This window comes from Anas platyrhynchos, chromosome 12, assembly GCF_047663525.1.
Source record: "Anas platyrhynchos isolate ZD024472 breed Pekin duck chromosome 12, IASCAAS_PekinDuck_T2T, whole genome shotgun sequence".
NCBI classification, from domain to species: Eukaryota; Metazoa; Chordata; class Aves; order Anseriformes; family Anatidae; genus Anas; species Anas platyrhynchos.
Window position 1 is genome coordinate 14171820 of NC_092598.1, and position 26908 is coordinate 14198727.

At 39.3% G+C, this 26908-nt stretch overlaps 1 protein-coding gene across 2 annotated transcripts in view; it reads right to left on the reverse strand.

Moving 5' to 3' along the window:
- Window positions 1-13375: 13375 nt before the first annotated feature.
- NFATC3 (nuclear factor of activated T cells 3) overlaps window positions 13376-26908 on the reverse strand; it is a 66226-nt gene continuing 52693 nt past the window's right edge. The window contains exons 10-11 of one of the 2 annotated variants that reach the window (XM_027467152.3): window positions 25376-25477; window positions 13376-16844 (exon numbers count right to left, since the gene is read on the reverse strand). In XM_027467152.3, coding sequence (XP_027322953.1) covers window positions 16720-16844; window positions 25376-25477 — 227 coding nt within the window. In that variant the 3' untranslated portion in view covers window positions 13376-16719. The remainder of the gene's footprint in view (window positions 16845-25375; window positions 25478-26908) is intronic. The other variant, XM_027467153.3, reaches the window with a different exon arrangement.

Here is a 26908-nt window from a genome sequence, read left to right on the forward strand (position 1 = left end):
AAGTTTAATCTCTCTTTGTTCAGTTAAAAGATATTGGCAACTGAGAGATTACAGCATGGTGATGTTTTCCGTAGCGCATTCACCTGATCTTACTGGGTAAGAAGTAAATCCCTGGAAAATAAGGGAATTTTCATATTATGGGGACAGTTTTGAGGCTGGTATAGAGAAGAAAGTTATATCGTAGTGCCATGGGCCTAGATGCTGCTCGTGTAATCCCATAGTCAGTTTGCTAACAAAGGGAAATTCAGAATACAGTAAAAGCAAGATAGAGGGTTTTTTCCTACTCTGTTCATTGCACCAGGAGAGGATCTAATTGTTCTTTCTTAAATGTAGCAAGTTTGAGAAACAAGAATGCTGGCTTGCAACTGAAGTGGGCCTCAAGACCTTTCAGCTACAGGGGAAGTTCAGTTTTGGCTCTTGTGGCTTTCAGAAGGTTTGCAATGACTAGACCAGTTTGGCTAGTGGTATAGAGATTAATATCGCTTTGCTAAGGATTGAGAAGGTGGTATGATTTCCTGACCTGTTTTGAACAGGAAAAGCAGGTTGGAAATATGCTGAAGAGGCAGTCGGTGGTGTTAGACGATACTCGGGGTAGGATGGGTTGAGGTGGAGGCAAAGTGCATTACTGCTAGGAGACTGTTCTTGGGATAATTCTGGACAGGCCAGAAGAGGAAGGTGGAGCAGGAAGGTGAGGAGACAAATTCATCAAAGCAGTTGATAGGTGATAGGTGTAACTAATGTAGCTTTGAGCCAGGTAGCTCTGGAACTGCTAGCTCCGGGCCTTAGCAGCACTGATTATGTCAAAAGGCTGGACAGACAGGGAGGCAGTTACAGGACAGCGGCCATTCTGCTCGTGTTGCTGGTCTCATGACCTGCAGTCACAACAGACTATAAGATAGGTTGCTGAATACAATTACAGTTTGTTGGTTGCATGTATGTTATTGAGCATAAAAGAAGGTTTAGCCTTTAGATATAGGATAGGAAACTGGATTTGGGATCTGAAGAAAGGGCCAAGGAATCACTTTGCTTGTGCCAGCACCTCGGCTTTCATCCCTGTCAGACAATGTTTATCTAGTAAGAGGGAGCATTTAATATTTGTATTGATGTCACTGTAAAAGCACATAGTTTTGCTTGAGGTATAATTACGGAGTTGGTAAAACAAAAAAACAAAACAAACAAAAAAAAACAACACAAAACAAGACACCCTTAAGCACCCTTGAATTTCTAATGCTGGCATTGGAGTTGGAAATTCCTTAGAAATGCTACCACAATTAACAAGTAAGTTTTGAATTCTATTTAGCAAGCACAACATGTCTTTCCAGAAATTCTTCTTGTTCCTACCTATTGTTACTGATTTCAGAAATATTCAGCATCATATTAGGTATAGGTATCAACTGTGTGAAGCACACAGGATGAACTTGACTGCAGTTTAACAGACTATACCACTAAAAATCAAACTCTATGAACTCTTTGTGTAAGAGGACTTGCATTTTTTCCTGAATGCTCAAAACCACTGCCCTCCCCCCACACACTTGAATGTTTTTCTCTATTGTTCAGTGTACCCAGGAAAAATAAGACTCTGTGGTTTATCATTCGTTTTTATTTTTTACACACAATAAACCATGGGGTGTTTTTCAGTGTTTTTATTAGAAACACTCCATCCTTAGTGCCCCAAATCAACTGGTGAGCATTGATACCAAAGAGATCAGCTTTTCAGTAATTTTGTGATATAAGTAACAAATAGTGCTCTTCAGATGCATGTTGTTGTTGTGAGTGAGTAGCTGTGCTACGTGGAAGGGTAACCAGTATGAGAATCTGCTTTGCTGGAAGGTGCAGTTAGAATACCAGTTATCCACTCTTCTCTCTTAAATGGGTTCTGCTGATATCCTACAGAAATTATATAAAGTTTCATGGTTGCTGCCCTTCAATCACTTCAAGTCTGATATGTTTATGACAAGGTGTTTTTCACAAATTATAAATGAAATCTTAGGATCTGGAACTTGACCTCTCTTCTTCCTCACCAGTGGTAAGGTTTGCAAGTAATTGGCATGAATGATTTGGATGACAGTCCGAACTACTCCCTCTCACTGGGGTAGCTTTTCAGTGCTAAAAGGAGTAAAGATGGTGAGGGGTTTGTTTGGAAAAGAAAATGGAAGTGGCAGTTTATACCAAGGATAATATAATACAATCATTGCAAAGGGAAAACTTTTGTTCTACCTTTGATGCTCATGAGTAGCTCCTCAAATTGTGTTTGCAGAACTTCCTTGTGGCACAGCCTAGACTATGTTTCAGATCTAAGGGTCTTGTGTTTCTCTGACCTGTTCTTTGTATATTCCCTCTTTAGAATACGTCCCACTTTTGTGTGGTGGATGCTTGGTAACCTCTGCACAGCAAGCAGTTTTATATCAGGTTATCTGCTGCGTGATTTTCTTGAACCTTTCTCGGAAGGGATTGCGCAAGCAGTCTGGGCCAGCTTTCAGCCCAAAGCAAGAGAGACATCATGGCCCTGGTTTCCTCTGATATTCCCCACATCTGAGCTTCATTTGTAAAAGGAGCTCATCTAGTTCTCACTTCAGCAGTCTGGTATGTTTGAAGCATCACATTAACATTTAGGTTAGAGTTACCTTTGTTTACATGCACATCAAGAGTTTATTCACACGGTATCTCAACACTGAATAAGATCGGTAACCTGTGATTTTTCTCAATTTCTTGAATTTTTCCCCCTGCATAAATTGACTTTCGTTTACAGGCACAAAGAAATAACTCTCTTAAAAATGTTTTCTACATGAATACAGTAAATGCAGTCCATTTCAGACCAAATGGTCAAACCACACATGTAGCCTTTTGACTCAAATGTATTAAAGTATTGAAGATAATGTTCTCTTAATAATATTTCATGATGGGAAAACATTCCTCCCTTTCAAAAAGTGCCTTTACATTTATCTTGCTGTAGCATTCACTAAAGGATTGCTAATGTGGAGCTTTATAAATAATCCTTTCTGCACTGCAGTAAGAGTAATTTAATGGGCATTTCTGGGAGGACATGCTGATGGGAAGATATTTATAGGAAGTATCAAGGGATGCCTGACAAACTGAGGTGCGTGGTTTGGCTTTTAAGTATTTCTTACCAGCTCCGAGCAGAGAGTGGGGTGTTGATGTTGGTGAGTACAGTTTGCCGCTGTGCGGTGTGAGCACACTTTGTGCCCACTGTTCCGAGCCCACCCACCATGTTCTGAGAAGAGCTCAGCTCTTCAGCTCTTGTAAACATTGCTCCAGCTGTGTGAAACCAGCAGAGTGGCTACAGTAGTTGCTGGAAGGCCAACCGAGGCCAGCCTTAATTATGCAGACTTTTTAGAGAAAATAATTTAAACGTTCCCAACACTGAGCAAACAAGGATTTCCTCTTAACCCTATGAAAGCAGGAAACCCTATTCCTGAAGGACAAGTTTATTTTTTTTTTCCTTTCAGAATGGCTTCTCTTGTTGAAAGTCATCACTTAATCACCAGTTGTACCTGGTTGTGCCTCCAAGTCCAGCCCCTTTTGTCTCCTTTCTTAAAAAGGGAGGGTTCTCCATGCAAAATTCTGTACTAAGAGGCTGTTGAGGTTCCTTTGGGCTTGCTTTATTTTTTATTTTTTTGTGAGACCTGTTTTGTGGTAAATCTTGGGATGCCAGGAATCTGGCAATTTTGAAAGATTTAATGTTGTCTTTCATAAATGCACCTTCATGTGGTCTTTCCTCTAGTTGTCTGCTTTTTTTTTGTGCAAACAGCCAGTTGTGCAATGCGGCCTTTCAGGTAGGACCTCTTCTGGCAGGGCGAGACTGAGGACTCTCTGAGAAGTTATTTAAGCAGGCCCTGTGTTTGAGGCAGTCCTTTTGTGTGGTTCGGATGGTTCTGTACTGTTGCAGGAACATTGAATCAATTGTTTATATATAAATTATTGATTGGTTTTAAATTAATGAAACCAACACGAGAACAACACATGTTAAAAATGTCTAGGGTTCATCAACCACCATCTGTTACTTCAGTGAATTTGCTGGTGGGACATAAATAAGGCATTAGATGAACCTGAGTATCTTTTGGTAACAGCAAAAAAAAAAAAAAAAAAAAAAAAGAGCCGAAGAAGATGACTGTAAACATGAAATAACAGCAACAGAATGGAGTGAGATAACACAAACAGCTCTAACTGCAGACATTAGTGCCATTGTAGATTTATGCCGCAGATAACAGAAGTACTTGAATAGCCCTATCCTGCCTCCAGCTTAGTCATCCCCACACATTTGCTGCTTAGCAGCTTACTTCCCTTGTGAGTACAGGGAGGGCTGGGGACTTGTGGCCAGTGCCTCGTCCTAACCTGTCTAATGCTGGCTCCTGGGTTAGGGTTCCTAACTGGGAGGATCTGCATGTCACTGGTCCTTTTCTTCATCTCCTGAGGGGAATCTGGTATGAATTCACTATGTGGCATGAGAAATGATTATCCTTTCATTAGTACCTTAAATTTCCTCTAGTTTTAGACTGACTTTAAATGGCGAATCTATCTAGGATGGGGAGGGACACCCTTGATAAAACGGTCAGTGGTTTAGAAGTTTGAGTTACGGGAAAGGTTTATGATGAAACAGCTCATGATCGATATGCGGTATGCTGACAACTACTGAGACTGTAAAAGGTGTTCATCATAACTGATAAGGCTCCAAAATGCTTTAAATACATGACCTGAACTGTCAACCAAATATCGAGTTCTTGGAAGAGGGGATCGGTACTTAAGAGATTTTATGCTATCTCAGTGGGACGCAGCAGAAAATAACTTGATGGAGTTCAAATGGTGATTGCTTGATGCTACTTAAGAACACATTTACCTTAGTGGTCTGCACAAACTCAGGTAATTATGTAGCACCTACCTGAGACTCATTGGTATTTCAGCTAGAAGAAATTATATTTCTTAATCTCTTGACTTCCTGTGGTTACTATTAAACACTTGCTGCAATCTACCTTAGTGATGGTTGTCTCCTTGGTGACTTACATGCATTTTCTGCATGTATTTGAAATAATTGATAATGCAAAGTGTTTTTTAAAACAAGCTAAGTTACAGTGATACTGAAAAATTAGCAAATCCTAAGACCTCTTTGTTCATTTTACTAAAGCTTATTCAACTCTATGATGTTCTGTATCCTGTGAGCTATGGGGTTCAATATGCTCCCAGCACAGAGCCTCCAGTGTGGCCAGTAGTTACTGGAAGTTATTTTTGTGCCTGTGGCCCTTGTGCTGTCAACTCTTCTCCGGGCAGTGCTGCTTGAATGGGAACACACTTTGTTACTGTTGAGTAAGTGGGTGAAGTACTGGGGAACCAGGCCACTTGCTGAAGTCCCAGTTCATAGATCCACCGCGTGTTAGGACAAGGGATGCCTTGCTGTTATCCAGATTACTTTATCTAGCCAGAGTTAAGTGTGATTTAGATTGTGAATACAGTGTTTAACCATAGTGCTCAGAGTAAGCAGTTTGCTTTCTTTAAAAAGTCATAGGTGTAGAAATAACTAACAAACCAACCCCCATGTTTAGTCTAGTTGCATTTACGCTAGGGGAGAAAGCTCTCAATTTGTGCATTAAGCGTCTTGGCTCTTTTCCCCATCTGAGAAGAGCTACTTAAGGACTTAGCCTTTGTTTTTCTCCTTTTTGGTGGGGTATCCTTATCTTTTACAGCCAATATTCTCTCTCAAGTCTTCTAGAGAGTTTATATCAGTTTAATCTCTCTTGCTGTCCCCCTGCTTCCACACCCTCTTCCTGAGTAGGAGAGAGTTTGGCCATCCTGTTAGTTAAAATAAAGCCTCTTTCCCTTTTACGTGTATGTAAAATGTTGCCGTATCTTCAGCATCAGTTCTTTTACTAGACTGCTAGTTTTTTTATCTAATTCTCTCCTCTCTTTGATGGATAATGCTGCTTGCTGCAGAGCACTTTCACTGAGGCAGTATTCTGTGTCTGTCTGCAGAGAAAACAGCATGCTGCAGTCATACAGCTTATTACTGCCTCTTGAGAGACCAGACACTCGCTACCACTCAGCGGTAGCACATTGCCAACCTTTTCCTATTTGTAGCTTCCTAATGTTTCTCTTTTTAAAAGCAAATCTCCACTAAACTGTTTTTTCTGTCCTGCTCAGCCCTGTAACTAAGTGTATGTGAGTGACTGCTGTGTTAGCAGTGGCACCAGAAATTCAGACTTTGCTTGCTTTCAGCTGGAGATCTGTCAGTTCATCTTCTGGGAGAGGTTATTTCCTACCACTGTGGGGTTTTTCAGGAAAAGGTGCAAGGCAGTCTGGTCCTTAGTTAAGGTTTATCAGAAGTAGCAGCAGCAATGGCTTTACCGGCAGAAGGCACTAAAGAAGTTGCGAAGCTCCTGATCAGTTCTGCTTGATTCAGTGCAGGCAGGCCAAGGCTGTTTCCCCTGGTGACCTCTCTACACGTGATTTCATCTTCTATTGCTTCTTGCTTATGGTCATCTTGTGGGGGGTCATATTGCAAATAAAGTGACTCAAAATACACAGGAGGGAAATCATTCACATTGCATGTGATCCTAGATATACCTCTTGGGTGCAAACAGGAAGCTAAAATTAGTGTGTGCTGTAAATTTTTTGCTTTGTGCCCAATGTCTGTGTCTTCAGAAAGCTCATGAAGTATAACTTGGGCATGTGCTTCATGAGGACTCACACCTCATTTGCCAGGCAAAAGGGCTGCTGAAAATTCCTTGTAAGAAAAGAAGTAGTTGGCTAATTGTTCATAAACTTTTTTCTTACCCCACAAGAAACACAATGCTGCTTAAAAACTACCTTACAGAGTGGAAAGATAGAAGTGTAATGGCCTTTTTCATTTTCACTACTTTGTTTATGAAAGACTTAGTCACTGTTTAAATATTTAATGTCACCCACTATTGTACTGTATTTAGACTGGGTCCTTACAACCAAATGGATTTTTTGTTACAATTCATAGGATTCCATTTTATCCATCCAGCCTGAATGTTGTTGGAACTGCTAAGGGTTCACAGATTGCTGGAAAAAATCTTGAGCATAGCGTAATGCATGTGCAAGTGACATGTAGCAAGGAAGGCATGGTCCCTGCACTGGGATCCAGGAGGAAGGGCAAAAATGGCACAGAAAAAGAACAACAAACATTAGAACTTGCCCTGCTTGGCCAGTGGTATGTTTAACTCTTCCTTATCTAGGGGCTCTTTCATACAGCGTACGTGCTATCTAAAAAGAATTTCTGAGACCTTTGTGAGAGGTTTTTCTGTCCTCTGCTATAAAGCAGGGGTTGAGATTAACCTTCTGTAGCAGTAGAAGTCTGCAATTGGAAACAGACCCATTCAGTAAACAAACTCCCACCCCTCCCTCTCTTTTTTTTTTTTTTTCTTTTTTGGGGCTGGGGGTGGTGTATGTGTTCTCCTTTCTAGCAAAGGAAACCTCATTGATCCCCAGTGTCATTTCAGCAGCTGGATTAGTTCCACAGGGTTTCGTCTCAGTCAATCAGCATTTTAGACTCAGTGAAACTCTGCTGACAGCCACAAAATGTATGTCTCTTCCTCTGCCTGCAAACCACGATGTCATTCAGCCCAGTACTTGGCCAGTGTTGGATTGCTTGTTTCCTTCATTGTTTGTGCAACTTTTCCATTATAACTCCTGTCACTGGTGAGGTCAGATGACAATGATGACTTTCTTGGCATAACTTCTTTTTCCCCTCATATCCTTAGAAAAAATAATCCCATAGTAGCACTTAATTCAGTTTCAGAATTGCCTTATTTGTCCTATTGGGTTGATGACTTGCACTCCTCATCCAGCTACTGTGACCACAGCCCTGTGAATGCCACAGGGTAAGCAACCTGAGCACTCAGATGCTCACATAAAGTACGCTGAGTACATGTTGAATGAATGCCAATCTGCAAAAATGACATGAGCTGAAATTGTTTCAGATTTGTAAATAGTTGCACCTTAATTATGATTTTTAAAATGTCAGACCTTAATATGAAAACGTAATTCATGAAATCATAGAAAACTAGGGCTCTGGAGCAGTCTGTGCAGCAGCTTTGAAGGCACTTGTTCAAATGTCAAAAGACTGGAAAAATCTCTTCTTACATCATACTCACAGAATTTCCTACTTGAAAAGTGACATACTTCTAGAAGTTTGTCTTGTCTTTTTCCAACACATTGTGAGAGAAACTTGGCTGACAAAACCACCGAGGAGCTCATGAAATATTTACAAACAGATCCCTTTATTGCAGCGAGGAAAAACTTTTGATACATGTAAGAAAACTGGAATAACAGCTGTAATGTTGTATGTTTCTTGCAGTGTGGCTGCCAGCTTGGTAGACAGAATCAATCGTGTTTTGTATGAAGCTATATTAAATTTAGGAAGGGTACCTTCACCCTTCATGTCTTGTCCTGAAGAATGCTCAATACCAGATTAAACCCTCAAAGCAGATGGTGATGTTGATGCCAGTGCCATGGTAGCTTCACTCTTGCTGCTTGCACAAGAGTCAGAATGTGGAGGAACTTTCCAAGTCACCACTTGCTCACTTCTCATTCCACTGACGCAAGAACTTCTAAAAGTATATCGCTCCCATTCCCTCCTGCTTATTTCAGGTGATACCACTGATTGTCCAGTGCTGTGTGCCCAAACAATATTTTCTTGAATGTCCGAGTCCCCTTTAGATGCAGAAGACTGTAGTCTATCACTTTTCTTTGAAAATGTTGACACGTTGATCAAAAAGCACAAGCTGGCAGTAGCTTTTTTCTTCTGTTAGGTTAGGAAGGAGTTTGAATGGGTGGGAGGATGGAACTGCATTGATAATGGAACAAAACTCCAGTCTGATCATTGGGGGTGGGGGGGGGACAGACACCCACCATCCCACAGCAAATGGCATCTAGGGTACAAATACACATTGTCAATTACTTCTATTATGAAGTACAGCCAGAAAGTTATCTATTGGCATTGAACATCTTCATGCAAGGGGCAAGGACCACTCTGACCAGAATCGCTCTTGATTTTTCAGACTGTCTTGCCTGTACCTTTTTGAGGCCCTTTAGCCCATGCCCCCCACCCTATTACCTAGAGAATCAGATCAGTTTGTCCAATCTTCAGGCATGCTTCATGCTGTTGGGTCTGGAAGAAATCAAAAAGATGTACTTTGTATCTTGTCATTGATTCCCTTTTACCTGGATAATGCAGCTGCTGCATGCAGAAATGGTTATCACCAATATACTTGCCTTTTTGATCTGCTCTGTCACAACGAATCTTTCTGTAAGACAATGGCAAGAATGGCTTTTGAAATAAATCTGCAAAGGCTGAAGCCTTGGGCTTCAAATAACAGATCTGAGAAAGACCTATATGTGTTTTTCCAGCTGCTACTGAAACAACTTTTTAAAAGATTGGACTGGGTAATTGATGGTCTTGCACCAAAACACGGCCTTGTGGAAAAACAAATGGCAACTCTAAGATTTTTTTTTTTATGCTCTTTGCTTATTTGTCCACCCAGAGTTTGGTCATTCAATATTTGTGTTTTATGATTGCCATATATATGCAGTTGGGTTTCCGAGAGATGTTCAAAGTGTTTGTTTATGGAAGGTTTAATGCTTTCTGCAATGTATTAAAGGGTCAGGACTAAATAAACCTAAGTCAGCCAAAAAAAAAAAAAAAGGTCTACTTCAATGGGATTTTGCTTGGTCTGGTTGTTTTGTTTCTGTGTGTGTTCTTGCTTCAGTTGCATTGCATCTTCAGGAGATGCTTCAGTGAGAGCTGAAAAGACAGGATATGCACATGCATAGCATTTAGCATGGCTTCCTAACAGGCACAGACAGCTGGAAGGGACTTCTGCTTCTGGTGTGAGCTATTTAAGTTTTCTTGTAACAACATATGCATTTCTTTCTGAGAGAAAAAATTCTGGATGAGTATGCATCAATTGCACCAACGTCTTTTTTTTTTTTTTTTTTTTTTTTTTAATGAATGAAAATATCAAGTGAAGTATCAGAGCCCTTCTTTGTAGGGGAAGTCTTTGCAATGGGAGTAAGCAGAGACCACAAACGCTTTTCCAGCTGTTACCAGCAGATGACATAACAATGGCAGTAGGGAAGAGATAAGCACTGTTGTTTTGAGTTTCCAAATTGTATTTCAAGATTGTAAACAAATTTTAAAAAATAAATACGAAATACACAGAACAACAACTTTCCCTCACCCCTAAATCTGTGGAAACATCAGAGAGAACTCTGCCCTAGCTGTACGGTGACTGTGTAAAGCTTGACTTTTCTACATCCATCTTTTTATAATAATTAATCATAGAATCATAGAATATCCTGAGTTGGAAGGGACCCTTAAGGATCATCAAGTCCAACTCTTGACACCGCACAGGTCTACCCAAAAGTTCAGACCACGTGACTAAGTGCACAGTCCAATCTCTTCTTAAATTCAGTCAGGCTCGGTGCAGTGACCACTTCCCTGGGGAGCCTGTTCCAGTGTGCAACCACCCTCTCTGTGAAGAACCCCCTCCTGATGTCAAGCCTAAACTTGCCCTGCCTCAGCTTAACCCCGTTCCCGCGGGTCCTGTCACTGGTGTTAATGGAGAAAAGGTCTCCTGCCTCTCGACACCCCCTTACAAGGAAGTTGTAGACTGCGATGAGGTCTCCCCTCAGCCTCCTCTTCTCCAGGCTGAACAGGCCCAGTGCCCTCAGCCGTTCCTCGTACGTCTTCCCCTCCAGGCCTTTCACCATCTTTGTAGCCCTCCTCTGGACACTCTCCAACAGTTTCACGTCCTTTTTATACTGTGGTGCCCAGAACTGCACACAGTACTCGAGGTGAGGCCGCACCAGCGCAGAGTAGAGCGGGACAATCACCTCCCTCGACCTACTAGCGATGCCGTGCTTGATGCACCCCAGGACACGGTTGGCCCTCCTGGCTGCCAGGGCACACTGCTGGCTCATATTCAACTTGCTGTCTACCACGACCCCCAGATCCCTCTCTTCTAGGCTGCTCTCCAGCGTCTCATCGCCCAGTCTGTACGTGCAGCCAGGGTTTCCCCGTCCCAGGTGCAGGACCCGGCACTTGCTCTTATTGAACTTCATGCGGTTGGTGATCGCCCAGCTCTCCAACCTATTCAGATCCCTCTGCAAGGCCTTTCCACCCTCAACAGAGTCCACAACTCCTCCAAGTTTGGTGTCATCAGCAAACGTGCTCAAAATACCTTCTATTCCTACATCCAGATCGTTTATAAAAATATTGAAAAGTACCGGCCCTAAAATGGAGCCTTGTGGGACCCCACTGGTGACCGCCCGCCAGCCTGACGCAGCCCCATTTACCATAACCCTTTGGGCCCTGCCCGTTAGCCAATTAATGATACATACAACTCTTCACAAAGCAGCTATCCTATTTTTCTTGCTCCTGTGTCATTTATGATTGTATGTTACAGGCTGGTTGATTACAAAAACATACACACACCCCTTTATGTGTAGCAGATGTTACTGGTAGCAAGAAGTTATTATGAAGTATTTTTTTTCTTAGATGCTCCCAGCAAATGATGCTTTTTGTGTAAAGGGCTGATAAAACTCGCTCTTCTTAACAGGCAGAATGAGGTTCAGTGTTAATGTTAATTACCAGTGAAGTCTGCATGCAAATCTATGTATGAATTTAAATCCTTTTTTTTTTCCCCACATTGAATTAAATGCACTCCTAGGGGGCTTTTCAATTATCTTAATACTTTAATCACTACAGCAGTGGCTACTTCCTGATTATTTTTGTCAATTAATAAAAGCCAAAGGGGAGGGGGGAAAGGGCAAGGGAGAATATGTGGAAATGATCTCATCCCTCACCTAACTAATTACAGTGGGGTAAGTGTTGGATTCAGAGTACACTTGTATTTGAATTGGGCTGGGAGAGATGGCACGGGCAGGGCCAGAATCTGAGAAACAGGCAGATAGCAGAACTATTGCTGTGGAGTACTGAAAGGAAATGAAGAGAACTGAGACTTTTGCCAGCACTTATCTCTTCTAAAGGCACTGACTTTAATAGGGTATTTTCTTCTTTGCTTCCCTGAAATCACAAAGCAGTGTTTTACGAGTTAGAAGTGATGTTTTCATGAGGCCTAGATAGAGTAAGGTCCAACTACCTCTGCTGTGTACCATGACAGATGGGGGTGTCAGCACGGGTGCTTGGGGTCAGCCACGCTCAGCTTTAAATGCCTTGGCTGGAACACAAAGCCTATCAGCTTTCAGACCCTATCAATCTTCGTGAATCAGCCTTCAGCTTACTTGCATCTGAAAGGCTTGAATTGGCAGTAAAGCATATGCAATCAATCCATGGATTATTACTAGTGTTGTTGGTATACGCTAATTATATCCTGGGTAATCATACTAAAAAAACGTGTGGAGCAACTTTGAAAAAACATGTATATATTTAGTAAAACTCAGGTATAATGACTTTATGTTCAGATCCTGGCACTATAGCCACCCCTTTCTGTTATATTTATAGATTAAAAACCATCGGTGAAGGTAATCTCTCAGGACAAGCGCTGTAAATAAGAGGCTAATCCTAAACTGGTCTATGTTCTCACTGCAATGTGAGCAGGAGATCACGGTGATCTCCGCTCTGTTTCACTCTGGGGCAGGTGTGCATTGCTAGGCAAAGGCCAGACCTTTGCTTCACCATTGGAACTGGAACGCTTGCATGCCTCAGTACACCTAGGTATGCAAGTGGGATTCCACAGATGAATAAAAGACCCTGTGGCCAAACTGAAATGGAGACAAATCTTTTCAGTAGCACTAGTTCCGCTGAGATGGGATGTAATTTTTAGGGCCTGATTCTGCTGTTGCCAAGGGTGTTTCCCTCTGTACCGCTTGATTAGCCGACCTTGGGTTAAAAAAAATAATTCAGACTGTAGGAATTTTAAATCTGTTTTTGAAACAGCTTAACTCACCTGTGCTAATATTCCTTCAGGGATGGAGATTACTGTTTATAATGCTGTTCCTGAATACTTTCTGGAATAATTTCTGAAAATAATCCTGTAATAGCCTAACTGAAACAATCAGCTTTGCAAGCAGGAAATCACCAGTTATTGTGCAAAATGAAACTGTCATAGCTGCCCATTGCCCACCCACTATGTACGGGCTCACTGTTCCTGGGGCTAAGCTGAGCCCCACACGCTTACCATGTTGGTTCAAACCCACCACTCTTCTAAGGAGGAATATTAAATGTCCCTCATGTTATATGTCATGATGGAGTGCAGCTGTCACGGCTGCATCACAGCTAGGGATTTTCTTCCCACCCTGCAGTCAGAGATGCATTTTAAATAAATGACAACGCGTTTGCGTTCTTTTTATTTATTTCAACACTATGATTTAAGAGCCTAAATGCAAGTTCTTCCCTTTTATTTCTGCAAGTAGCACTGCAATCATAACTTACAAAAATGTTTAAAATACAAAATGTACATGAAATTACAATACAAGGCTCTGTAAACATCTAGAACTTAATCTTTATTGTCCCATATTTTTAAATATAAAACTTCAATTTGAATGATTTCCGAACCTCAAGGAATGACATCCATTCTGAGTATCAAAAATAGAGTTTCAAAGCTTTGTATCAGAACAAAACAGTCATGTTCTTTTCATTCTTTGGTTAAAAAGGATGGCAGTTCCACTGACAACATGAAAGTTTCTCTACACAAATTGAGATTGCTAGTTTATGTTAATTTCAGAAATAAAACTCCCTCCCTCCCTCCCGGATTAATTTATTGTCCCATAAGCTTTAGTTTTCAACGTTGATCTTTTCTGACCTTCCTTATAGAAAAGCTACCTCATCATTAAGGCTTTCCTTCAGGACAATCTAAATCAGTACAAGTTTTGGAAGAGGTCTCAGGAAGAAGAAAGGACTTAAGGGCCAGAAAGTGGATGCCAACAAAATATCAACAGTTGCCGGGTTCTGCTGTTTAATTAATTTTGCATAGTCCAATAGAGATTGTGTGCTTTTTGTATCACTAAAATTATACAAGATTAACAGTCTTTACCTACGTTATCACACAAGCTAAAATAAAATTAAGACCCTTGTATTGAAGCTTTTACAAGGCAAATACAAAACTGCTTTAGTATCCAAAGCTATATATATTTTTTTTTAATTTCATTTTTAAATAGGAAAGCATCTCTATGTCTACAGGCATCAAGGTATTTAAAGGCATCAGAAAATTTAGTGCATAGCAACTCTGGATTGTTTGGGCTCCTATATTTTAGGTACAGTATGAATTCCAGCTACTTACTTGGAGAACTTGCAAGGAGAGTCTGTACCAGTAGGATAAAGGAGCATAAATCCCATACAGTATGAAAAGCTTTTAAGTTAGAATTTTCCTACAAATGATGCTTAATGCAAAAGACCCAATAAATGGATGAAAACTGGAACATGCCTTGCCACCAGCACGCTATCTGAAGACAATTACATAGCTTACAGTGTTGTTTTTTTGTTTTTTTTTTTCAATGTTGAAAACATGACTAGATGCATTTCTGAGCATGTCAACCCTTTTCTAGGATTTTTAAAGTAAATGAGTAGAGGACAGAGTAAAGCACCATCGCTGAGGGACAGTTGTAATATCACACTTTTCAGATTACAGCCCTGCCAATCTTTTACTTCAAATCTAAAGATTTGCACCATTGAACAATACATTCACAAAAAGGATGCTTAGATTCCCAGCACATACACAGTGTCCTTGCATTGTTTGAAATAACTACGGAGTGTTGAGATAGTAGCTTTAGGCTGCACTCTTAAAAGGAAGCAATTGATAAAGAGTTTAATTTCACCTGCTTAATGTATGGACTTTGAAAAAGTACATGATTCAGCTATTACAAAGATGCAGTTGTGTAACTACTGTAATGCTAGAACTGGGGTGCTGACTTAAATTTAGGAGTACCAGTTTGTCTGCAAAAGGCTATATGTAAAGTCTTCCCCTGTGATTGTCTGCCAAAACGCAACATCAGGAATCCGAATTTACTCTTAGAGGTATTATAATTCAGTAATGAAGTCCACTTGAAGACTTACATTTTACTGTAACTTTAAGAGCCTAGAATATTTTCCTACAGGATACAGGCACATCCTCCATGTGTGTTTAGCTGTTAACATGTCCACAATTGTCTGAACGCTTCAGTGCAACTACATTTTCAGTATTTCAGAATTTTTGAGTGTATTCTCTTTTCATGGCTTACCCAAATAAGGAACTAAAACTAACATCTTAAATATGCTGAACCTCAGATGCTTCTCATCTTATTTGGCTGTGATTGTTGTACCCTGTATTTTCCGTATCAGAAAGCTATGTAAACTACCATTTCTTGTGGGGGAGGGAAACACTTGTGACCTAAGCAGGCAGTTTCAGATCCTCTCCTAGGTTTCTAATCATAGAGGCCTGAGACTTTTAATAACCATGTAAACAGATTGCTTCAGATGTATCAGGTTATGTGGGCAAGGGAAATGCATCCTTTGAGCACAGCAGTTTACTGCTGCCATGAATCTTCTGCATTTCTTTGGTAGCTTCTGCTTTACACATTTACAATTAAATGTGGGCAAATTATACTACTTAATCGCTAATTCACAGGAAATTGCTTTTTAGCAGTTTGAAGTTTATAAACAGTTTACATTTAAGGAACTGTAATTGTCATCTCCTTTTGGACTTCAAAGTGGCATGGTCAGGCATACAGCACATAAAAGATACAGATGTGATCAAATGATTTATTGCATGGAAAACTTGAATGCCACTGAATTGGTGACTTCAAAACCATATTCTGCAGGGTTAATAGGAACACCTGGATCCTCAGCAAATACTAAAATTTCTCCTGTATCTAACATGGCTTTGATGTTGCTGTTTTTTAATCTAAAACCCTACTTCTCAAATTTGATTACAAATGTAACTTTCTAAGAAAAAGCTATTTCAAGAAGGAGCCTGTGCTAATAAAGAACAGGAAGATTATCCACAAAGTTATAAAAGTTAAATTTTTGGAATGTCATTTCTATCCCAACACTTTCATGATGGAATGGTCTTTTTGCAGCCTATCAAGTAACATTTTCAGTTTATAAACAAGTGCAGATCTATATTTGGCTTTGCTTCCTATGAATCTAAGAAAGAAAACACTACAGTATTTGTATACACAATGGCTTCCATGGCATTGGCTTCAGATGACAGGTATGATCTGCCACTGGAAGATCATATTAAAAAATAATAATAATAAAATTAAACAATATAAGCTTAAAGGCTTTCCAAAATGACCAAAAGGTGTTAACAAATCATCAGTTACAAACTATACTATCTCTAAGGGAAAGCAGCACACTGAAGATGTGTATTAAATCTTTTTCCACATTCAGTACTGTGAATATTATAAGAGCAAACTAACATCTCCACACATTTGAAGCACTTACAATATAAAAGTATTCTATTTAAATGCAAAAAGCAAAGCTTGTTTGTAACTTTAAAACAGTTTAAGTATCTGGTGTAGATTCCACATGTCCATTTTAAGAAGTCTCTTTACAGCAACTGAGGAACTATAAATGCTCTGTCTCTACATCAAAAACGTAACCCACTAACAGGGCTTTGCAAGGATCCACTGTTCCAGTTCATAAAGGCCACAGAGTTGGAAGCACAGTAAGTCTAAAGAGGAAGAGGATGAAGAAGTATTCAGAGAGACCGTGAAGTTTTCATGGATGCTGAGTTGTAAGCTTATCTGTTACTGGATTCCGTCAGATATTCTCGTCTCCAGAGATCCAGGGCATGTACGTGGAGACTGGGTGGCCACTGTTGTTCCATGTGACACTGAGATTTGTGACATATCTCTTCCTATGATCTCATTTACTACAAAAAAAAGAAAAGAGAAGTGGCTGTTTTTATACTTTCCAAAATGCTGAACTCATCAATCCATCTCTTTTAAATCGAAATATTGCAGTGCTAAGCCTTGGTGCAGTTCAGTAGCAGAGGATGAATGAGGAAACTTTAGTAAGAGTTAAACAAGAAGCAAAAGCCTTAGCTTCTCTTATTACACCCTGTACTTACCATGAACGTCTGAAAATCTCTAAAACTCCTGAAGAAAATAAGCAAATGCATATTCATCAAAACAAGATCACCATCAGCCACAGCATAGGTCAGTTCAGTACAAATTTCCCCACAGAAGTCTGAGATCAGAAGTGTTACAGGCAAAAAATAATTCCAGGCTTTCTCTAGCTACTTACAGAACTTCCTCAGAACTTGGATTTGGGTTAACAGAATGTGTTTTGTTTTGTTTTTAAATACTACATACCTATTTAATTGGCCAGTCTTCTTAATCTTACTCAGTCTTATTCTTTATTCTTATGTTTCTAACACTTCAGTAACAAAATCTTCCTCAGTCATCAGTCAGCTTTTCTACAGTCAAGAATTAAGATCGACTAATATGCAGATCAATTCTGTGTGTGTGTGTGTGTGTCACAGTACGTGTGGAATATCTCTTATTCATCAAAACTTTGAATATGCCAAATGACAGTAGTGAAAGAAAAGCCCCTGTTGTGAATTTGTTTGGATGTTCTATAAGCATGCACAGAATGGGATCCTTTTGTTGAATAAGGACCACTCCTCGTGTAACTAAGACTGTTCTTCTGCTAGTAAATTGCTTTTATTAAAAAGCTTAAGATACTGTGAATGCTCTGCTGTATGTGGAATGTGTACGAAATCTGGCTCTTGTAGACAGGCTCTGTCTGCGTGCTTTATGTGGGAAAGCTTGAAGAACACCTTATGTCATGTACCCGTATGTAATCACGGAGGAGGTGTTTGTTATCTAACAGTCGATCAATGACAATGGTATTCTCTTGCATGAGTGCAAGGACAGTTTGTTTAAAAATACACACTATGGTAGCCCAAAGGTTAAAATAGTCCAGATGACCTATGTACTAACAAATTCCCTTGAGCATTGCAAGACTGCAATTTGCTAAGCTTAAAAAAAATTTAGTTCAAAGAACTTAAACTGGCACTATGCCACTGAAAATTGTGTGACTGCAGGTAGGATGCTTTTCCAAACATTTTTTTGTTTAATCAAAATAATGCATAAGTAAACAGTTGTTAAAAAACAATATACTTTTTTTTTCTTCTAAACAAAATTCAGATTTTTGCTTAAGTACTGTGCTCCCTCAGTTTCTGTCAGGATACTGACTGGCTTGCTCTGTGGGACCCCTAACAATTATCTGCTGCATGCTGCTGAACAGATTGCTTTGTGCAAATCCAGTACTGCAGCTATTCAGTACCATTAAAACTTTGAGTGGTACAATAAAAAGCAACATAGCTAAATCCAGTTTTTGCTTTGAAAGTGTTAGACTCTTACTTTCTTTACGTTTTGATAGATTTTAGATATATCTATCTGTAGTAGGCAGCAGCACATCAAACTGGTCTATACTGTTCAACATTTTGTAGTTCCCACATGCAGTGGTGTTTACTAAGTGAATAGCACGTCCCCACGTGGCATTATGCTTTCCTTAAATCCCATTGTATCATGAAAACAATAGCTGGTCATGTGGTGTTTTATTTGCCAAGGTTCTGCATAATTCATTAGGTAGAGTATTGAAGTTACAGGTTAGTTTGTAGTATTTGTTTTGTTTTTAATCTCAGTGTGGTATCTCTTTCACACTTGGTATTTTGGTGTTACAGAACCTTTTTTTGGCAACATTTTTAGCCTGTGACCAACAGAGATTTATCTGCAGGCAACAAATGGCCAGGGGAAGCACACTCCAGACATCTATAGGTTGCTTTATGTTATGTACAGATGATGGTAGAAATGTTTCAAAGAAAGTGCAGACTGCAGAAGTCAGCAGCCAAGATCAAAGTGTGCTAACCCACAGCACGGCAGCCTGGCTGCTAGCTTGGAGACATGGGGACAAGGCTGTTCCACAAGTCCTGTGATAATGTGCCTCTAAGGGAGGCCTGGGGAGCCCTGATCCAGTGTAGGAAAACCCTACCACTGCAAAGAAGTCATGTTGAATCTCAGGCAGCCTCAAAGCCCTTTGGAGTAGCTCAGGAAGAGATGTACCACCCAGCTTTAAGGCAGCAGTTAATGAGATGCCTGGATATATCGAAACTGGGAAGCATTTGGCTTTCTATGAAGGACAGCCTACGTTTACCAGCATTATCATAATTAACTTGTCTTTCTGACAGTGCGATGGTAGAAATTAAGAAAGTTTAAAATATAAATTGTGTAATTGTTAAGATGAGTAAGAGACTGCAGAGAAATATATGAGACTGAACGTAAAAATCACATGGTGCTTTTCCCCTTTGTATTCAATTGTGATTGAGAAAATTAATATTAAAGACTAAATTAGAAATCCACAAGTTAGAATTTGAATACATGATCTTCCTCCATACAGGGTCAATATTACCACAGAACATTTACTGCTCTGTGATTAAAACTGAAGACTTAATTCAGGAACATAAGCACAGATTTTCTATAATGTTGGCTAGTTCTTACATGACAAATTGGGAGAGGAAGTCTAGTTCAACAGCCTGAGACTGGCCAGAGCTTGGGGTACACTGACAGTGCTCTATAACAGAGAGAAAACTTCTTTTCTATAGTTGTGGCAAAATGCTTTATCCCACCTTTTCTATTTTCAACTACGGGCTGTAGGGGTCATACTGTTCTTGAAATATGGCTAGAAAGATTTCATATACCTTTTACTTAACTGTAAAAGCTATTCAATCAGCAAACAGAAACTGGGAAAACAAGATATATTCTTTTTAAATACATGCACGTATTTTTTTATAAAACTTCCTTTCTTCCTTCAACATAAGTTTATTGGGGAAGGTTGTGAAGCCTGCTCAGGATTGAGCAATCCTGATCTTGGGTATGCTGTTAAGGTTCTACAGTCTGCCAGGTTCATTCCTGTAGTGTAGCTTATAGTTCTGCTCCCTTTTTGAGGTGACTTGACTCTTTCAACTTACTTTTTTTTTTTTTTTTTTTTTTTTTTGAATTTCCATACTAAAACTCTTGCCTGTTTGGTATGTTCATGCCAGGTGATTTGAATACTAATCCCACACCCCAGACCCCTACTTCCAAAAGAATCAGAGAGATTTTACATACAAATAATTAGAGATCTAACCCATGTTTAGTACTCAGTATGTACTGATGACCTAAACTTGTTGATCAATGCCAATTGCATGGGTAACATCAAAAGTGTTATCTGATGCTTAATGTGCTAACAGTTTAGGTTGCTTATCTTTTAATAATGACTAGATCAGATCAAAAATGAGAGCAGTGGCACACACTACAATCTGTGTAGAAACATGGCAAGTCCTTCCACTACAAAAGCAATAACTGCATTCTGAAAGCTTGATTGTCAAATATGGCGAGGATCAAAATGCAAAACAGGTATTTTAAATCAAGCTGTTAAATGGAAATTATTTTAAAAACTCTCCAGGGTCTATTTCATTCACTTCTTTGGCAGTTATCCCATATTTCAGAATTTCAGCTGTTACTTTATTTGCAATAATTTTATCCTTTTCTTTCTCAATGTCTATACATAGTTTAAACTGGCTGGCAAATTTATACCCATGCTTAAAAATAGGTGGTGCAGAACCGAATTTAGCATGGTGAGAAAAAACCTTCTGCTACAGACAGATTAGATTGGACCTGTAAATACTGGTAAGATTGTAATGTTGTATTGCAAAGGTTCCCTGCTTCCGTCTCCCTGTGCTCCAACCACAAAGTTTGAAAGTCATCTGGAGGCTCAGCCCCTATAACCTTTCAAAAAAAAAAAAGCAGCATACTAACACCCGTACCAGTGGAACAGAGTAGAAGATAACCAGCTCTGACTTTGGGGTTTGCTATCAAGCTTGTAAAATAAGAGCAACCACACATTCTGTTTTCCTGGTTTGTTCCCGCTGTTTTGATTTCACAGTGTTCTGTTTGCTTCTTTAAGTCCCTGCTGACTACACACATGAACGACAGCTGAGCCACTGAGCTTGATATAAAAACCGGACCACAACTCTTTAGAGGCTCCTCCCCTGCTCCCTGCTTGCCTCCCCCTTGACTTTTAGTCAGAGGACTTCGCCTCTTGCTCCCTAAAGACTTACGCTGGGACAGCTGATAAAGCTATTGCTCCAGCTGCTAGCAGCATGAACAGCCAGACTGTTCATGAAGATTCCTTAAACTGTTGCAATTTGCAATCCAGAGTTTTAAAATAAATTAGAATTGGGTTGAACAGCTCAGCCATTTGTGCAGTGAGTGACACACACAGCTATGAGTTGTAATCTTGTCAGCTGTTCCAATGGAGATGTGTCCTGTGTCCCGTATGGAGCAACTTCCTGTGAGAAATTCTCACCTATAAAGAGTTATCTGCATTAGCTGTTTTGAACAGAACGGGGTTCTTGTGTTATGAAACATCACAACATCATAAGAGCTGGTGATTTCTAAAAATAGGTTGTGTTTTTTTAATAAATAAATAATGACAACAACAAAAAACAGCTTGCAGTAGCAAGTTCTAAAAAGGAACTGATGCTTTTGTGTATTTGTATGGTCTGTTTTTTCCTCCTGTTTTATTTCTTTCATCAATTCTGCAACATCACCTTTTCAGTGTGAGACTTAGCCATAATTTGTGAGTCATCTTGTATACTTCTACCATCTTACTACATATTTCATAGTGGAATAAAAGCACAATTAGATGTAGCGTAAACTCGGAGATAGGTGTTTGAAGTTCTAAATTCAGAAGTGAAGGTGTTCTCTTTTTAAATGAAATGTCAATCCAGAACTAGTATCCTCCTAATTTGGTCTATACCTCATTCCCCCAGTTTCTGTGAAGGCTAAGAGACATATATTTTGTACAGGAACACAGAAAAACGTAAGTCATTAATTCCTGAACCCTAAAGGCCACTCTGATAATAATGAAGTGACCTCCTTTACCTTGCAGGAAGCTGGTAATCTATAATCAGCATGGTAATCTACTATCAGTCCTTTCTACAGGTCTCTGTAATAAGTAGTTGCCAAGCATTTTAGGTTTTCATAGGTCAAAATACTGCCTGAAAACCTCTAAGGAGAACCATCAGGAAACCAGTTCAAATCACAAACTAGATATGTAATGGGCAATAGCAGAGACAGAGAGAAAAGTAGGGAAAAAACATCATGATGCTTCTACCAGGCTTCAAAATGTGCTTGGCCAAGGGAATTCCTAAGACATTATCTTTTGTGCTGAACAGTCCAATCTGTATTTTTCTCACGGGGGTCTTTTGGGTCTGTGCAAAATTCTGGCATCCGCAACACTGTGAGGCAGTAAGTTCCAAAGGTTAACTACATGTAGCCGTATCAGTGGTTTTTATTTGTATCAGTCCGTTATTTCACTTGCTGAACACTTTTTTAATCACTTTTTTAATCAGCTTTCTCAGGATGTTTTTTTTTTTTTTTCTTGTTAGTTTTTCCAAGCTACCCATTCATTTTTAACATCTTCCCAACATTCATTTTCCTGGAATGAATTTCCCATTCATCTCTCCTGGCTGGAGAAAGCTAGCTGATTCAATGGAACTTCTGTTCCAAATCTTTAAGCTTGCTGGTTGACCTTAACCAAAACAGCACCTAATTTTTTTTGTGGGCTCAGGGAGGAGAGAAGGGGACCATAATTGAAATGTGGGCACATACCCTATCTATGCAGTTGTATTTGTTCTCTGCTGGTTTCATGCTCATTCCTGGCATTTATTCACCCCTTTAAAACAACTTAATTTTCATAGAATTGTCCATTTTAAATTTAAGACTGCTTTAAATAAGAATAGTCCAGAGAGCTTATCACTGTGTGTACGGAAATAGGGCAGTGTTTTTTTCTTTTTCCTCCTTCCCTTACCATGATTTCCACTCCTTTAAGTAACATTGATTTTCTTTAATCATGAGGTTTTCCTGTAGATATTTTCAGCCAGTTCTTGTTTTTCACTATTCTGAATAGCTCAGCAGTAGTAGTGTGACATTTATCAGCTTCCAGTCCTCTGGCTCCAAATCGGGTTGTGAGAGGTTATACGTTGTGGTTAATAGTTCAACTGGTGCTTACTCTTCCAGAACTGTTGTATGGCTTTTCATCTGGTTGCAGTGAATTCACTGTCTGTTTTATCTATTTGTTGCAAAACCCTTGTTCTGATACTTCAACTTGAGACTGATCCTGCATTAAGTTCCTCTTTCAAAGGACTTTGGCATAATAATCTCGAGTTCCTTGGTTGTGAACATCAACACAAAATATTTTCTAAGGTCGTTGATGGTTATCGACTTTAAACTGAATTCCTGATTTATCATCTGTTGGTCAGGTTTCAAGCTTAACCTAATAATTTTCATGTTCTTTTCTCTTTGGTATTTGGAAACAGCTTCTGGACTCTCTAACTGGTAATTGTATACTTAATCTGAACCTTTGCAAGTAGTTTGCAGACCACTTGCAACTATTTTACCCTTTTGACCATCTATTTTTTTCTCAAGTTTTACTGTTTTCCTGTAGTTCCCCTTTCAAAGGATTACTGAAGTTTGTTGCAGCCTGCAATGCTGAGACTGTGACAAAATGAAGAAATATATGTTTTTTAACTAGTTCCTGTACGCTACTCGGGACCAAATAAAGAGATGTTTCCCCTTGTGGGTTCCTCTCATGACTTAGTGCTCCATGAAGCACTCATCACACTTACCCATTCTATAAAGGATGACTCAAGTATTCCGTTCGTGTGTTTCCTGCCTTTGCACATTGTCTGATCTCCTGCAGCACACTACAGTTATGGTTGCTGTGCTGTTCAGTGGAGTAATTCAGAAGCTATACTCTTAATTTAAGCCTGGCATCCATCCTAGTGAGTGATACAGTTCTTTTGTCTGATTTGACACTAAGCATTCTTTAAGATACAGAACCATTCTTCTGGCTTTCCTGTGTAAATATTAGTTTACATTACAGGATTAGCATCCCACTGACTTGCTTTCTTAGATGAAATACCTATTACTTTAATTAAAAAAATGTCACGTTTCCCAATTGTGTTTCTCAGATGCTAGTATTCATGAATAAGCGTGTTCCTCTATGGGTCTGGTTTTAAGTTTCTGTGCCCTTTCAGAAGCATACATCTTGTAATTCTATGTTTGGGTTTTGTCAACCTCTGTCTCACCATTTACTTGACAAGACTGATGCATGCTATTTTATTTTTTTTATTACTCCATTGAGTCCATCATTCAAGAATTTTTCTTCAACAATCGTTTTGTACCTACTAGATCCAGAATTGCACAGGGAGTAGTCTAGAACACAGAAATAATCTAAGCCAGAGCTGGTATTTTACTAATCAGTTTGCTGTTTCAAAATGTTTAAATGTCAATTCACTGTAGGGAGTCCTTTTGCAAGTTTTGCCATTCTGAAGTGTAGCTACTTACCTTACTGATCACATTCTGATGATTTAAGTAAAGCAGGACTAAGTAAGTTTTTGACAGATGGTAAAAGACCAATGCTGTGATTTATTTTAAATTAGTTATGTGAGCAAATCTAAGGTAAGTCTACACACTAATCGTGTGAGAGCTTTATTAAGGCTATAACAGATCTAGGTTACTTTAGTGGTAACAACCCTACACTGAATGTACGGTTACAGGTATTCCCCTTTAAAAATCTACGGGGAAAGTAAAACATGTTACATATATATGGGTACATGACTGTGTGTCCATCTATTTATATATATCGAATATATATGTAAAGGGACAGGGCAGTTCTTCGGCATTTTAGGCATGTTTGTAGTAAAGTGAAAAACTTAAGAAAAATGACTCTAAATACAAACACGTCCAATATACCACTTGTCAATTTCTAACATTACTATTTAGAAGAGTCACGGTGCATAATTACCTTGTTTATATGTGAGACAAAGAAGCTGAAAGCACCTTAAAGCAAATCCAGATGAACTTTCCCAATTGCATAGTACGCATTAAACTAGAACTCCTTTTATGAAACCCAAATTTCTGACACTTAGATTGGTAGTGCATGCCACTGTGTTCCATCTATTTAGATTGACATCGCTGTATCTTTTTTAAAAAAAAGGAGAAACATTCTAAGTTTCTCAGAATTAACTGATCTGGCCACTCTACAACCTTGGCTGTATTTGGGTTAAGATTTTCATATCCTCTTCTGTTATTGTACTAGATTCTACAGCACTCAGGAAGTTCTGTGGCAGCTATATATACTTCAGTTGGAGGCTTTTACTTAGTGAGTGTACACCTGGTTCACAACTTCTGAAGTTTCCAACTATTTCAGAATACACAGGTGTCCAATTATAGCAATACTTAAGTACTATATAGTGCTTTTCACTTACATATGTTAGGACTATTAAAATACCTTCCCCTCTCCTTTGTGCTCCAATTTTAAACATTGAAGCATTTCCGTAAGCAGACTCACCCTCTAGATTTTCCACATAGGAGTTGGACATGAGTGCTGAATGTTGAGTCCATTTCTCTGTTGAACCTGATGGCTGGTATTCCAGGTCAGAGATAAAACTGTCTGTGTCAGAGAAGAAGACAGACATAACTACTGACTGGACTAAACCAAGAAGTTACAGTTCACTCAACCAGGAAGTGACTTTCAGTTTTCTTTTAATAGCACTAACTTTAAATACCCAGTTTCATTCACAACTACTACATACGTTGACAATAACTATTTATAAATTGTCAGAGTGCCTATTAGAAACAGTATCACTTATCTTGTATATTTAATTAGTTTTCAATTTGTAGCCAGAGCCATAAAGGTAATGGTTAATATTTTTGGATGTCTACCTACTTGTATAATTGTGAACTTGATGCTGCATAAATTTCATTTAGAATTTGTGTTGGCTTAGCACATTCCTCTGTCAGTTTTCTCAACCTGCTTTACTTAATGCAGTCAAATGAAGAGTGCTTATACCTCTAGACAGCATCTCTACTGAACATGGTAGGCCTGGTAGTGCTAGTAAGTAAGACCTTTGTTTAAAGGATAAGAGTAATAAAAATAATGGAAACAATTCCTGTAAATAGCTGTTAGCTTCTCCTTACTTGTCAGACTATCTGAATATTTTGCCCAAGGTACTGCTCTTCAGTCAGTAAGGCCACACAGTTTGCAGTGTGGGAAAACAAAGCATTATCTTGGTGTAGGTGGCTCTGTCAGAGGCACTGTGAGAAATCAAGGAGGAAGAAGAGAACTGTTCTTCACTGAACCTGTTCCTAGGGGAAAAATGAATGTAGAATGGTGTATTTATTAATTTAACCAACAAGAGTGTATTTATGCAGCTGTGATTAGTGACTACGCAGAACTTATACCAGGATACCTTTTTTTTCCTTTTCTGTCTAAGATGGAGCCACACATTTTTGTAAATGGGCCTTTAATACAATTAACGAAGCTGCTACAAAAACTGTCTAAACTGTGCCTTCTGGATAGAACCACACAGCTGTTTTGCCAGCATGATTTCTAAGCAGTGCTCAGGGAGGACTCCAGGGAGAATGAAGTTTATTCTCATTCCATCCTGAAATTCAAGCAGTTCAAATTACTTCTTTGGATGACTTGTCAAGCTTAATTGTTTAAAGCATAAAGTTGCATGTGGAAGTGGAAGGCATTAGCTGTGTTTCAAAGAAATATCCACTGCCATTTTGAAGGAAAGGAGCAGATGAAGGACAAACTCTTGAGAAAAGCTCACTCTTCATTAGTTCTTCTCAAATAATAGGAGATTAAGAAAAGAGCATTTTCTCACCAGCTGGTAGAACCAGCAGGAAAGTGACATTTAAATACACATTAAATCCAGGGAGCCAGGCAGAAAACTACCTGGGGATGAGACAAATTAACTTTTTCACGGTGTTCTTTAAAGCTCAGGCTTTCAAAGATGCAGACAACAATCACAGTGAGAGCCTCCAAAGCAAACAATGGAAATAATTGCCCCTTTTAAGCAAGTGTCTGCATCATGTC